Source organism: Orussus abietinus, unplaced genomic scaffold (assembly GCF_000612105.2).
Source record: "Orussus abietinus isolate OABI.00-Male unplaced genomic scaffold, Oabi_2.0 scaffold759, whole genome shotgun sequence".
Classification (NCBI taxonomy): Eukaryota; Metazoa; Arthropoda; class Insecta; order Hymenoptera; family Orussidae; genus Orussus; species Orussus abietinus.
The window spans coordinates 1-14,678 of NW_019394901.1; the positions used below are offsets into that span (position 1 = coordinate 1).

The 14,678-nt window shown below is 41.5% G+C and overlaps 4 protein-coding genes across 12 annotated transcripts; 2 read left to right on the forward strand and 2 right to left on the reverse strand.

Moving 5' to 3' along the window:
- Positions 1–173: 173 nt before the first annotated feature.
- On the reverse strand, positions 174–4,599 carry LOC105699570 (zinc transporter 1). 7 transcript variants are annotated; one of them, XM_012424695.2, is made up of 8 exons: positions 4,452–4,599; positions 3,409–3,601; positions 2,506–2,804; positions 2,232–2,390; positions 1,915–2,159; positions 1,531–1,709; positions 1,358–1,444; positions 174–1,278 (listed from the first exon to the last, which is right to left on the reverse strand). In XM_012424695.2, the coding sequence occupies exons 2-8, from the start codon at positions 3,595–3,597 to the stop codon at positions 820–822; spliced, it is 1,617 nt and encodes a 538-aa protein (XP_012280118.1). In that variant the 5' UTR covers positions 3,598–3,601; positions 4,452–4,599; the 3' UTR covers positions 174–819. The 7 variants fall into 7 exon arrangements, with proteins under 7 accessions (XP_012280118.1, XP_012280117.1, XP_012280116.1 ...); XM_012424694.2 differs by lacking the exon at positions 4,452–4,599 and adding an exon at positions 3,762–3,892; XM_012424693.2 differs by lacking the exon at positions 4,452–4,599 and adding an exon at positions 3,669–3,892 and having other exon boundaries at positions 175–1,278.
- A 710-nt stretch (positions 4,600–5,309) lies between these two features.
- LOC105699553 (proteasome subunit alpha type-1) lies at positions 5,310–7,880 on the forward strand. Of its 2 annotated transcripts, XR_001104040.2 has the most exons (7): positions 5,310–5,455; positions 5,886–6,136; positions 6,293–6,452; positions 6,564–6,773; positions 6,887–7,137; positions 7,634–7,660; positions 7,744–7,880. XR_001104040.2 is itself a non-coding variant. In XM_012424656.2 (5 exons), exons 1-5 carry the CDS (start codon positions 5,453–5,455, stop codon positions 7,106–7,108), a joined length of 846 nt encoding a protein of 281 aa, XP_012280079.1. In that variant the 5' UTR covers positions 5,310–5,452; the 3' UTR covers positions 7,109–7,215. The 2 variants fall into 2 exon arrangements, 1 of the variants encoding a protein (XP_012280079.1); XM_012424656.2 differs by lacking the exons at positions 7,634–7,660; positions 7,744–7,880 and having other exon boundaries at positions 6,887–7,215.
- On the reverse strand, positions 7,384–9,607 carry LOC105699552 (lipoyl synthase 1, mitochondrial). Its single transcript, XM_012424655.2, has 6 exons — positions 9,367–9,607; positions 8,864–9,175; positions 8,642–8,798; positions 8,470–8,527; positions 8,144–8,299; positions 7,384–8,031 (listed from the first exon to the last, which is right to left on the reverse strand). Exons 1-6 carry the CDS (start codon positions 9,430–9,432, stop codon positions 7,683–7,685), a joined length of 1,098 nt encoding a protein of 365 aa, XP_012280078.1. The 5' UTR covers positions 9,433–9,607; the 3' UTR covers positions 7,384–7,682.
- A 294-nt stretch (positions 9,608–9,901) lies between these two features.
- Positions 9,902–12,834, forward strand: LOC105699574 (clathrin light chain). 2 transcript variants are annotated; one of them, XM_012424704.2, is made up of 7 exons: positions 9,902–10,037; positions 10,494–10,641; positions 10,710–10,817; positions 10,916–11,002; positions 11,140–11,251; positions 11,714–11,725; positions 12,478–12,834. In XM_012424704.2, exons 2-7 carry the CDS (start codon positions 10,494–10,496, stop codon positions 12,656–12,658), a joined length of 648 nt encoding a protein of 215 aa, XP_012280127.1. In that variant the 5' UTR covers positions 9,902–10,037; the 3' UTR covers positions 12,659–12,834. The 2 variants fall into 2 exon arrangements, with proteins under 2 accessions (XP_012280127.1, XP_012280128.1); XM_012424705.2 differs by lacking the exon at positions 11,714–11,725.
- Positions 12,835–14,678: the final 1,844 nt, after the last annotated feature.

Below are 14,678 nucleotides of genomic sequence, written 5' to 3' on the forward strand. Positions count from 1 at the left end.
CGCATCTCCTACCAACGCTATCCTAACCTGATTAGAACAAGTTACCACGGGTTAGGATGTTACCCGTCCGTTCGGGTACAGGATGTTGGGACCCAGGAGGATCGACGGCGGACATCGTTTGGAAGCGAAACTTCCTTTTCCGTTTTCTCCTACGCCGCGTAGTTTCCGAGTTACGGCTCTCCAAAGAACCGACCAATCGGAGCGCAGCATTCTTATTTCCGCTGTATCTCCGAAACCACGGGTCGTAGGAAAAAACGGTAAAGGAAGTTGCCTACTGGTACTACTACTTGCCTGCTTGTTTACTGTCGTAACCCTGCCCTAATTTCTTCCTCCTTCCGATGTTTACGAAAGAAAAAATCTCTTTATTCTTATTTTATTTATTTCAACTTCTCCAAATTTCACGTTAAGCTGCCGTGTATAGAAGTATATGCTTAGCGAATACACGTCCGACAGAATCAGTTACAGGGGCGTGTGGAAATATGCTGTTTCTGTGGCACTTGTATTCCTCTTTCAAAGCCATGCACGTAACGTCACGTTTGTTAAGTTATGAAATCAAGCTACACTTCGACTAGAGACTGTCTTCAAAAATGTGAAATACCGTTGTACCTGTCCAACTTTTTCCTCTTTCGAGTGATTTTCCTATCGTGCTTGTGCACCTGCGAATTCGCCTTGAAGACACTGTAAAGTTGAACGGCACGATGCGCAGCTCTCATCCATCGTAAGGACTTTGAAACCATACATGTTCTACTCGCATCGATAACGATTAAATGACTCTTTCGTTCTTATTGATTATTAATCGAATCGCTTAAAGGAAACTTCTCAAACCCGTGTTATAATTTCCTCGCCAATCTCATCTTTTTCCGTTCCTGCATCATCGGAGTCGGCATAATTGTTATGAGTAGTCTTCCCCGTGTGTCCGTTACTGAAAGTATTCTCGCCTTGACTTTCCGATAAATTGGACAATCTGCGAGATTCGATTTGACATTTTACGTTAGTTTCGTCTTGACTGGGCAAAATGGAACTAACGAGTCTCTCCACACCGGTAAGCTCCGAAGGCACGATTCCATCAATTTTGGATCGAGTCAAACTCTCAGAGCCCGTACCTATGGAGTTTGAAACAATTTTCTCAAATTCCGAATCGTTGGACTGGTTGAAATTTCCTGACTCGACCGAGGGCAGAGTCCCTAAACTGTTCTCTTTGGTGCAGCACTGCGACAAACTGCAGTAGGCTGCTCTGCAAGTGATCAAGCATCTGCCCTTGGGCATCCTGGGCTTCATCTGTGGAAAAAAAATTAGTCCGAAAGATGCTGAATTTGAAATGAAAAATTGGTTTGACAGTTTCACGCAGAAAAATCACCTTTACAAATTCTGGTTGTATCGTGACTTGAGTTATGCCCATCTCCAAGAAAAAAGCAGTAACTTGGTCCATGATAGTGGAGTAACCCTGCATTTGCAACCAATGAAGGAAAATTATTGTCTTTCCAAGGATAGTATTCGATCCTCCTATTAGAAGAATGGTATATCGTTCACCGTTGGATCCAAAAATATGATGTGCGCCGTAGAGATGACTCTTTCTCCGTTTAGCTGCCAAACGTGCAAATCGTGGACGTTGACGATCTCGGGAAAGACCCTCAGCAATTCTCGCTTCAGAGCATCGATATTGATATGATTGGGTATCGTTTGTAACAGTATCAGACCGGACTCTTTCACTGTGAACACCGTCGGATTCGATATTTAGATAAACTCGTTTCAAGTTGACTTCCAAAATCCCTTCTAGGATGGCGGAATGGAATGAAAGAAATCGATATCTTGTTAGAATAAAGAATTTGTCTGTAATTAAATATAACTGGAACTTTCAATGGTCTAGGATCAGTAGGCGGTGGTTTAAATTTGAGGGGTGTCTAGGATGCTTACTGTACGGATAACTGAGGGCCAATAACGAGATTGCCGAGATTATCGCGAAGACCGGATCGACGTATTTCGCGACGTTCGCATCGGTCAGATACACGATAATTGACGTAACGATGACGAAAATGCATCCCAAAACATCTCGAAACATTTCCCGAAGGCCCTGGGTCCTTGTCGATTGCAGAGATCTACGTTCTGTCGCTGCATTACGTTGTGGATCGCTCTCCGATACGGGCTTGAAGTGGACATTCCTGAAAATCGACCATTTGAAAAACTTTTCCCTCGTGGCAAACTGTATTTAAGTATTTCAAAAGAAAACGTACCCGTCGAATTTTAATCTATCGAGTCTGGTTGAACGAAAATCTTCAAGGAACCCGTGAGCAATTATGGAATGATAAAAATTGGAACTTCTACTCGTTAGTTTTGGCAAAGATGGTTTCCTCGTGAAATTAAAAGTAAATATAACTTGGAGCCCGAAAAGGCTGTAAACGAATGCACGATTTAAAAGCGATAAATTTCTTTGTCAAGGATGACAAGTCATCGGCGCGATCGTGGAACCATTCGATGGAACGTCGAACTTGTTTGAAAAACATCTACCTGCGCAGCATGACATCTCCATTCTCGGTCACGTGCACGAAGATGTCCTGATTGAACATGTATCCACCAATGAGGATGTAGCAGAAGGCATTTAGTAGAATACCTGCCGCCCCGATGCACATGACCGGCAGAGGTAGATGCATCTCGTCCAGATGGTCGATGTGAACCAGCGTCTGAAGCGCTTCCACCAGAAGCGAGAAGCAGAAGGAGGCGAGAAAGACGCAGCACACCAGCATGGACAAGATGTCGAATCTGGCCCAACCGAACGTGTTTTTCATCGTAGTTTCTGACCGTGATTGCTGAAACAGGAAACGCGCCATGGAGAGTCGTCGTTCCTCTCGTCGGACCAGTCAAAACGAGACATTGATAGTTTACGTATCTTGACTGCGTCGTTACGTTTAATTATTGGTGACAGAGAGAAAAAACGATTACGGTCCTATCTCATTCGCGTGACACAGAAATGAAAGATTTCGGTTGACGGCTACAAGTTAGCATTGTAACGCACTTCTCTGTCTATCGTACAGAACAGTAGAGAAGTTTAGCGTAGTTGAACTCGACGGGGTATATTTCACGTATACGGCGAAATGTCCGTCGTACATTTCCCGCGCTTCTCGATCTTCTTCGTCGAAACGAACGTACGGTTCGCGCATAAGTGGTCTCGTCAATTGTACAATTGTACAGTGGAATCGTAATAAAACTCGTGATCCTTCCGACTCGAAGATGCGAGGGGGCAAACACCGAAGCGTGAATCCCTAGAATCGAGCGACGGATGTTCTTTCTCGAAAAGAATGGCGTGGAGCGGCCTCGTCGACGACTCGAAACGATTAAGAGGATGGCTTCGAATCTCTCCAAGACATCGGGTATAAATTAATCAATCGTTGCTATAGGAGGTCCCTCCCTTACCTTGATCGAGGCGATGCAGCCCACGAGGGCGATAATGTTGCACAGCATGTGATACGCGTTCAAGAGGAGCGTAAGTGCGTGGGTCACGTAACTGGCAACGATTTCGACGATGAAGAAGGCAGTGGTAAGGAAGAGCACGAGATAGAGTTGTACCGGCTGCAAACGCCGAAACCACTCTTTGACCGCCATGTCGCTGCAAACGACGGAGTGTAGGTACTCGTTAATAACGTAGCGTTTCCCGCTTCGTTTCCGCGATCTACCGATTTCCTGGGTGACGTTGAAGAAATCGCTTCGCCACGACCAAGCGGAGTGCCTCGCGCCGCGTTACCCCGCGCCCACCATACCTAACTAACCGGCGGACAGAGATCTCGACTGTTCGAGTCGAAAATGGGAAGAACGGAACGCTACGTGTGTCCCGAGCTGTCCAGGGGGCACGATTGACACTTCCGTTCGTCTAGAAGGCGATTAATTGAAACGTCGACTGGGCTCGACTCGACTCGACTCGACTCGACTCGACTCGGCTCGGCTCGGCTCGGCTCGGCCTGGCGCGCGGCCGACCAACGCGCAGGGAGATAAAAGGCCTTCCACGAGACCGCGTCCTCGCCTACTTTCCCGGGCAAATAAGCGCGGTGGAAGAAAGTATCGTCGAGATAACGGAAACCAGAAGAGGGAAACCTCGGAGCCGATTGCGGGATTGCCTCGTCTCCCTCGGCTGACCCCGACCCGCGTTAGCGGGCGAACGCGATCCGTCTCGATTCGCGTCCAGGGTCGATCCTGATCGTTGACGGCGTGCCCTGGCGTTCCATGTTCCGTTGCTACCTTATTGGAAGGTCGGGACACGATCGTTTCGTTTCGCAGACATTTCAGTCACGCGTGCATAACACGGCCTATTAGGTATTACGTACGACCACGCGAATACGGGACCGACGACCTCTGAAACGCGTTTCGAATCGTCGCGCGCCTTTCCGGATAGACTCTCGTTTCAAAAGTCCAACTTCTTAGACGTACTCATCGATTAGTTTATCTCGCTGGAAAAATCTTACCGTCCTCCTTTTAGGTAGCAGATAATGCGTTTGTCAACGGTGCTACGTGCAGTCAAAGTACTCGACTTTATCTCGATCGACGAGTTTCGTTGTCACCTATTTGTATGCTCAGTTTTCAAAATCGAGTTCTCTGATACGACGTCGATACGGTTCTCGCTATCTGCGCGACTACTGGCGTATTCGTGGTTTCTTTTATCGCGGCTAATGCGATTTTATCACCTCGTTCTGGCACCGCCTTGATAAACAGAGTTTATCGGCTCGCTGGCCGATCAATTATACTTTGCTTATCGTAACGGCTGAGAAGTTATCGAATTCAAATGTTATACGGTATACCGGCTGTCGCAGCGACACTTCATTGCTTTTTCAAATGCTAAGCGAATCTTGAAATACAAACCACACGCAAGCGTAGTTTCCAGTGAGCCATTGCGCGCCTTATTTAGAATTCCTGTTCAAGCAACCGGCGGATACGTAAATCGTATCAACTTCCTCGCGTATACATGGAACGAAATGGCTTGCACGTTTTTCTTCGACGTAATTAGAAGCTAACTCTGGATATTGGCACTAATTAGTTTTTATCAGTTTTAACACTCGCCAAAGATAGAGAATCGAAGTCGGCTCCGTATCTTTGGTGAGAGCGCTCACTTTTCGAAACTTCACCTCGCGTGAATGTGTTCACCCGATTCCACATTCTCCGTGTGAAAATGTGAGATCCCTAGACTGAACGAATTCACTTCGATTCCACGGATCGGGTTCCAGTGCGCATCGACTACGGAGTAGTGGCAGCACCTTCGAATGGTTACAAAGTAGGGACCGTACCTCCTCCCTTCTTTTCTCTGCTAAACCCATGGACGTGTTCGATTCTTTCCGGTTCAATTTCGACTATGATGTAGACTGGTATTGTGGTTCTTTGCTGAGCGTCCTTTTTGCAGTTAATTGATACATTAAGTCTTCATCTCAGTGGTATCTTCTTTTTGTAGTAACAAACAAAGAATTTACGAAAGATGGTAAGTTCTCTCTACTTTGATAAACATTATTTAGCTATAAACATTTCTTTCGATTATAACCTCTCGATTTCGCTTTGTCATGATGGCATTTCAAATTACTTTTTCGTTAGTGAACAAATTAAATGAATGCGATATAATTAATTAAGGGTCTTACTTCCTCTCAAAAGTCACTTGATTCTTTCTAAAATCCTGATTTCATAGAAATGGGTGTATTTAAAATTAATTTTGGCTCGTAAGCATTTCCGTGGTAACTCTAAAAACTATCGATCGACCATTTCCTTCCCTTGAAAATCAGAGAAGGCGTGTTCCTAGGTGACGGTTCATTACAAGTGGAACGTAACTTTATAATTTAGCATTGTTTAAAAGCTTATGGAACAAAGGTACTTTCCTACATTTAATACGTCATACATTTGAATTTTGTTATTTTCAGTTTCGCAATCAATACGACAGCGACGTGACGGTGTGGAGTCCTCAAGGACGCCTACATCAAGTCGAGTATGCTATGGAAGCTGTAAAATTGGGGTCGGCAACGGTAGGACTAAAAAACAAAATGTATGCCGTTCTGATTGCTCTAAAAAGGGCCACTTCGGAACTCTCAGCTTATCAGAAGAAAATTATCCCTATTGACAAACACATGGGGATCACAATTTCTGGTTTAACTGCCGATGCTAGAATGCTAAGGTACTTGTATGTTTCGTATTGGAAAGAAATGAAAGAATTTCTGTATACAACACCTGGGATCTAAAAACGTCCCTTGTGTTGCTTGGCGTTGACATTAGGGTTCTATTAAAAGTGCTACAACTTGCACAAAGAGTGTAAATGAATTAAATTTTACAGTCGCTACATGCGCACCGAATGTTTGAATTACAAATATTCGCATGACGATGTTTTGCCTGTAAGCCGTTTAATAGCATCTCTTGGTAATAAGATGCAAACGTGTACCCAACGTTATGACAGGCGGCCTTATGGAGTGGGCCTGCTCGTGGCTGGATACGATGTAAGTTTATTTTTCTTATATATATTGGGAACTAATTATTGATAATTTTTCTGTACAAATAGTTGAACGAGTACATGCAACGTTAATTCCTGCTATTACCGCTATCTTTAGGATCAAGGTCCACATATATATCAGACATGTCCATCCGCTAATTACTTTGACTGCAAGGCTATGGCAATTGGTGCTCGCTCTCAAAGCGCGAGAACTTATCTGGAGAAACACGTAAACGAATTTCCATACTGTGATCTCGATGAGCTCATCAAGCATGGACTTAGAGCATTACGTGATACGCTGCCTAACGAAGTTGATCTTTCTGTAAAGGTAAACTGAGAACGGATCTTCGACTGTAATTATGAATTAATTTAAACATACTTTGTACGAAATTTTGCATTACTTTGTTATACGTGACGATCTAATCTATGGCAACATTTCAGAATGTGTCCATTGGTGTGGTAGGAAAGGGTAAAGAGTTCATCATCTTGGACGAAACAGCAACATTGGTATACCTATCGGAGATAGAAGGGGATGAGAAGCGCAATAGAAATGTGGAACCGAGTGTGGAACAAGACGATAAACCCCCTCGAGATCCACCTGAAAGGGAAGGCCCTCGTGACCCACAAGTCGACATCGCTATGGAGCAAATGGATACGGAGTGACAGGGACTATAACTAAAACGATTTTCAAGGTGATTCAATTAATCGTATGTTTTAATTAAATGTTCCCATTATTCATCTTGGATACTAATAAAAAATTTCTTTCGATACCGGTTATTTTCTTCTAAACTTTTTGAAATTGATACTCGCTCTTCCCGTTAGACAAGTCGTTTTAATTCTTACTATGTTTCAATATATATTCAATAAATTTTCTTTAGATGTCCAGGTTTGAAAGTCATACTTGGGATAATTGACGATCGCAATTTGACACCACGTAAAATCTTGGAACGAAATTTTAATAATATATTCAAAAGCCGGTGAATTCTTGGAATCCATTAACGTGTATCCAGTGTATGATCAAAAACTGTAGATTCACTTCTACAATTCAATAGTAATAACGGTACATACAAGTTATTTAGATTCCCAGAATCTTGGTGACATCACATGATTTGTACAATTTGATTAATCGGTTATTTTCTTGTTTAACGCAACTATACCTTCTTTGTGTGGAACCGTACGCAACTCTAGGAATGCAAAGTTGCCTCCTGAAGGACAGTAAGTTAACTACGAACTAAAGTCAGGTTTCCTTTTTCCGTTTCTTAACAATATTGGTTAAGAAGAATTCGCCTGCTTTGTAGGACGATCTTACCAAGGGACCACTTGCAGTGTACAGGAATCCCAATTCATCTCCATAATTTCTCCAGGACTCGAACTTTTCTGGAGTCACGTATTCAATGACTTTCAAGTGTCTTTTGGTGGGCTGCATGTACTGGCCCAAAGTAACAGCATCGACTCCTACGGACCTCAAATCTTTCATGGTCTGTTGCACCTCTTCGTCGGACTCTCCAAGCCCTAACATTATCGATGATTTGGTCACAATGGCCGGATTAATTTTCTTTGCACCTTCTAGAACGCTAAGTGACTGCCTAAAAATATTGCAATTCTAAATTGTTAAATTTCTTTTCTATTTAACATATATTTATGTTTAAATGATGTACAAATGAAGATAAATCCTGGCAGACATTAGAGTAAACTGACCCGTAACAGGCACGTGCATCTCGAACAAAAGGTGTAAGTCGTTCAACGGTTTCGATATTATGAGCAAAAACATCAAGCTTAGATTTAACAATGGTAGCTACGCAACCTTGATTTCCCCTAAAGTCAGGAACCAAACATTCTACAAGAATGTTACTTCTACAACAAAAATTACATATTAAAGCAATTAATATCATCGCACAATCCGTTACCGAAAGAAAAACATTGAACGATCGTTTGGTATACACTGTATCGGTGATATAATTTCTCCTTACATCTCGCGCACGCTTATACCTATAAATGTTTAAAAACTGTAACATCTACATTACCGTTCCTTTATTTCCTTTACTGTTGCTGCAATATGGCTAGCACCTCCATCTTCTAGATCTGTAAAGGCATAATGTGACGTGTACAAAGTGAAAAAATGTACAAGTTTACAAAATCGTTGAAACGTGCAGAATATTTTCACGCCCATAATGGGATGTTAAGAAAAAAGTATACCATCGCGGTCGACAGAAGTAAGAACTACATAATTTAATCCCCAGTCTGTAACAGCAATTGCAGTATTAACTGGTTCCTCAGGATTCAGAGCCGGTGGTTTCCGAGCTGTCTTCACTGAACAAAATCGACATCCACGAGTGCACGTATCGCCCATTAACTAAATTATGAATGGTATAGCTTTATTAAAAATAATATTAATTCAAAGGTCTCTTAGTAAAGTACCATTATAGTGGCCGTTGCTGTTCCATGACTTCCTCCACCCCAACATTCACCAATATTGGGACATCTTGCTTCTTCGCAAACAGTGCTCAGTTGCAACTGAGACAACTGTGCCTTTATCTTGGCATAATTCTTACCCATAGGTATCTCGGTCTTTAGCCATGGTGGCAATCTTAATCGCGATTGATCGTTCTTTTCTAATTTCAATTTTCCTTTGTAATCTGTATAATTCCCAGAAATAAAGTCCTCCAACGAAGGACCTTTGGCCAGCTTTGTGGACAAAGCATTTCCATTTGACTTGGAATGTTTTGCACACTGTAAAGGTACAACACATCCACGAGTCACTTGTTATTGAATAATGATATACTGTCCAATTAATGTCCAACGCGATCCATTGAGATACATTTTGAAATAAATATTTTATTAGGGAAGATCGAAGTAATTACAAGAAAGTAACTACTTTAGTCTAATAAGATTAAGTAGAGGTTAAAGCGACTATAAATTACCTCGATATGAAAACTGTTATTGTTCACACACTTTGTGCACAATAATATGCGGCGAATACGTAACATCTTTCTTCCCACTGAGACAATAGATATTTTTCTATTATTTTTAACTCATTACTGTCGATACGTGAACTTTCAAGCCATTTACAATCGGCCTATAAATTAATTACACAACAATTGTCCGTAACCTTCATAAGTGTTGCAAAATATTGACAACAAATTAGGTTAGTTCACCTATTTTTGTGGACGATGAATTAAGTAACACTACCCTAGGTTTAAACCAAGTGAAAACCTATTAAACTTCGGTTATCACGAGTCGTGGAACCGGGCCTTAATATACACGTGCCACGGGTTTTGTTATGCCGGCCATATAAATGCAAACAAACCAAGTGAAAACATTAATATCCCTAGGATTCCGAAAGCAAAACCTGCCATGAACTGTGTACAATATGAAGGGATGCCACGAGTGATATGCATTCAATAACTGTGTCCTATTACAATTGACCTCACTCGCACGAACATCTATGTCGATTTAGTAAATATTGGCTAAGCTATTGACGTTGATACTTCGGAGTGACTGGAAGTGACATTTGGTTTGATTTTACGAGAGGGGTGTTTCTAGAATTACGACTTGCGTTTTGAATGCTGCTTCGTCAAATTTAACTTCAAAGGTTAAAATTTAGTGTAATTAGTTGAAATTTCGAGCAGATTTCTTGATTTTTAGGGCCCCTCTTAGAAAATGTTCGAAAAGCTCCCAAAGACAATTGTTTAATAATGTTTCTTAAGTCATTTCCGAATAATGAAGGATAACAAATTTTCAAGTCAAATTCTATTTAGTGCATTACATTAAGTAGTTCTTCTGCATTAAGTATTTGAAATTGCAAGCAAATTTTCCATTCTTATCCCTTTTATTACGCGTTTGCTTATCTAGTTAATCTAATTGTCATTTGGAATAAAACCTAACCTAGATAGCGTTCTAGTTTTAATACTTTACAAAGTATGTGTTTCTTACAATACATATCTGTCTAATTATTGTAAGATGTCAAGTTACAATCTTCCATCAGAGATTTGGTATTCGAGTGTGTAGCAGGAAATATTTTGAATGTATTATGCTGTAATTTTTATAGATGGATACTTTTGGAGATAACTTTATTGCCGAGTCCGAAGTGGACCCAGCTGCAGAATTTCTAGCTCGGGAACAGGATCAGCTGGCTGGCTTAGAAGATGAAATCCCCCCTGCTGTATCTGTGCCATCGACGGTACTAGCAGTTGATGGTAAATTTAACTAAATTAATAAAACGCTATGTTTTTAAAAAATTAGATTAAACCATGTCCTTTTATAGGAAATGATATCAGTGAAAATTTCAATAATTTAAAAGTTGGTCCTGGAGGTGATGCGGAAGGCAGTTTCGAAATGATTAATGCAATTGATCAGCCATCAGAAATACTAGGTTTGTCATTTGATTATTTTAAGAAAAATTACTAAAGGAACTTAATCCAAACTATCTCCTAAATTTTATTAGAAGTTATATTGTTACATAATTTTCAGAATCTACTCCTGTTCCTCCTGTAAAGGAAGAGCCAGAAAAGATTCGAAAGTGGAGAGAAGAACAAAAGGCCAGACTGGAAGAAAAAGGTACAGTCCTAAAATGTTAAACATCCGTTTATTGTAAGGTACAATTGTGTCACTATTTTTAAGAATAAAAAAGTCAACCGACGACAAAGCAGCAAACATTTTCAACTTTTTGCGTAATGGTTTGTATCACTTGATAGATGCCGAAGAAGAGAGAAAGAAGGAAGAATGGAGACTCGCAGCGAAGAAGGAACTGGAAGAATGGTACAAACATCACACTGAAGCTATTAGCAAGACGAAGGCTACTAACAGGTGATGCACATACCACGTTTTTGTTCCTTACTAAATTACCCATTAACGTAAGAAAAACCACTGTCCTTCAGAATCGTGATCGTGTCTCAAGAATATAATTTTTGGAACGATTCACTCACAACATATCTAATCAGCAATACACTCCTAAGCTCCCATATTTTACATTAGTGATACAACACCGAGGTCATGAGCCCACGATTACTTTAAGAGCTGACAATTTTAAAGAGAGCAGCCTACACTTATAACAACTTAATAAACTAAACATTTTTGAAAATAGTCAGTCCTTGTTTGGATACATTTACAGAGTAACACTAAAAAAGGTGCTTTGAAAGTTATCGATGGCTTACAACCCTGCATCACATCAGGCTTCATGTGCAGGGGCTATTATTAGTTTATGAATCTAGATAAGTATTCTCTTGTTGAATATACAAAAATATCTGTTGTTTTCATTCTGCTTCTTAGGGAATCGGCCAAGTAAGTCAAAAACTATTACATTTTTTATTTGCATGCAAAGATGCATTAGACTCGTATGTAGCCTCCAGTACAGTTTTATGTCTGTGAGATATGATAAAATTCAGGCCTCGCAGCAAATACATTTTCAACTGGATGTGTCTGACTTGAATAGTCAATCGATATCATTGGTTGAAATTATTAATTCGATCAATTTTGCTTCATACCAGCTGCAACTATCTTTTAGCAGAAATGCCTTAATTATTATCATTTGCTACCCATGGTGTTCTTATGCACTCGAATGAAGTATGGGATGCAAGAAAATATGCACACAAAGTATTTTTTTAACCGGAGACATATTCTTTAGAGGTTACCTCCATACCTGAAACGGCATTTTTATCTATATTTGAGAATCAGACATTTTGATCGCGTTTTCCGCCTTCTGAATGAATCAAAAAGGTTCGCAGATACCTGTTTGCCAAATGCAACAATTTTAATTGACAAACAATTCCCTTGGTCCAAACGAGATCATATTAATGGCACTATGCTTTATCCTAACCTGGAAAAACAGCGAATGACTAAGATACCTTTGAACTCTGGCGAAAACTCACCCAACCTGTTGGAGAAAACACAAGTAACGCTTCACAGGAATGTCCGTTAATTCTTAATGGAATTTTCAAAGGAATGCTGTTCGTACATGGCATACTCGGAGCATAATGCATGCATGCACTGTATTTAAGTTTCACATAAATTGCACTTTGCCTCGTTTCTTCTAGAAACGCCGAGAAGCAATTTGTTGCGGAGGCTGACGAGGTAGAGCCAGGTACCGAGTGGGAACGCATCGCTAAACTTTGTGACTTCAACCCAAAGTCCTCTCGGACCTCCAAAGACGTTTCAAGGATGCGTTCCATCATCCTGCAGCTGAAGCAGACCCCTCCAGCTCCGGTCAATGCTTGATCAGAAAAATGGCTCGTACAGAATCCTCCCGCCGATCGTTGTTTGCCCTGATTATATGACAGTTCCCCTGCGAATCTAATTTCATGTCGAATGCTAGGGCCAAATAAGTACGAGAGTATGTTACCTCTATATTAAAAAAAAAAAAACAATAAATCGTTTGTTTGGATCAAATTTCACATGAAATGGATATTATACGTTTGACGGTTCGAAACTTGCCAGGACAACGAAGAAGGTAGTGTTTTGTTTCTTGTTTTGCCGATATAAAGCTCTATCTTATATATCGACGTCTTTCGACTTAACCCTGTGTAATATCAGATTTCTAATTGGATTTATTATTTTCTATTTAGAAATAGAAGGGTGTAATATACTTTGCGCTCGCTTAGAAAACTAGAGCGTATCTTACATTGTAATATACACGGAGAAAACCACGTATATTACATGCGTATTATACTTACCCAACTGCTTGCCTGGAAGGACGCTTCGAGTAATTGGTATAGATGAGAGATGGCGCTTCCTGCTTCGTCCCGGTGTTGAAACGGTACGTCGGGTTCTTGATTTATCCGCAGCAATAATGGTGCTGGTGTCGCAAATGTTCCATTACTGTGCTCCCCGAATCTTGGCTACTTTTATTTTTTCTCCGTTTCAGTCCAGAGATATCACCTTAGACAATATATATCTGGACCTCACATTGGACCCTCCACTCCACATTTCCAGTACGCACTTCATACCAGATTGGATAAATTCGGCTTTGAGTGCGTCTCCATCACCGAGTTGGTTTGTTATTAAATTAAATAAGGTGGTGGAGACGTACACAAAGTTGGATTTATCCAATTCGGGGTTGAACAAATACCGGGGATGGAGACTTAGCAAATGACGCTTAAAAACGGTTTAAATTTATACCGTTTACCGTACGTGCAAATAAAGAATTGTAAAAAGCTGCAGGTTCCATACACGACATTATATGGAGTTGAGAATTGATACCATAGAACGGTAAAAATATTATTAATGAGAAATTAATTTTTTCGGGTAATATAAGAATCAGAAATATCTCGAAATTCTCTCCTCGCTGTCCGTGTGATTGGTAGTTTCTCGTCCGTCGTTATCAAATAATGTGAAACTTGTTTCTTTATATATATATATATATCGTTTTTTTCCCTTACATATCTTTATTCGGCACATAATTTCTTGTCGAGTGATCTTACGCGAAGTGTTTGCCATTTTTACTTTAGTGAAAGTTTAAAAATCGCGGGAGTTGCTCACTTTTAGCATTTTCATTGGATGCGAGTTAAAAGATCGACCCTCGTAAAGGGGATCACTGGTTTGTTTTCGAACGTTTCGAACATTTGTCATCTGTCCGAAATCGACAACGTACCGTTTAAGACGAGTTTCCCGGTAGTCGAAGAGACGTCCCGAAAGGTATCACCCACTGCCGAGTGTTCCCAGGGGTCGAGGTGTTTTGAAAATAAGCTGTTTAGTGGCCAAGTCGGGAGCGCCTCGAATCGCGTCGCGTGTCGTTCTTCAGAATCCGACAAAGGACCGGGTCGGGCCCACTCGGCGCATTGGGCGCATTGTGCGCATTGTGCGCATTGTGCGCATTGTGCAAGTCTCGTTCGGGCATTACGAGTCGGGCCGATCCGGTGGCTTCCGATTGGTCCGCCCCTCGTTAAGTCTTCCGAGCGGAGTCTCAAGGTCGATCGCTCTCCTCCGACCTTGGAATCCTCCTCCGAAAATGGCATCCTCCTAAATCCCGCCCGCCACTGGTTGGACGCATCCCAAGATGGCGGTCGCGCGGACGAGAGGCTCGCCAAAGACCGGAACCGTAAAATCTCGTTTCAACATTTTATTTCGGTCGGGCTCGATTCCCCTCGAAAGGAAGAGGAATCTCGCGTCTCGAGATTCCGAAGTGGAGACGAACGCTCGACAAGGCGAGGGCAAGATTCGGATGACTCGGCTTTCGGGGTCGTCGGGCAAGCCAAGAGTTGCACCTGTCGCCGAGGCCGGGCTATCTCTTTCGAGCGCG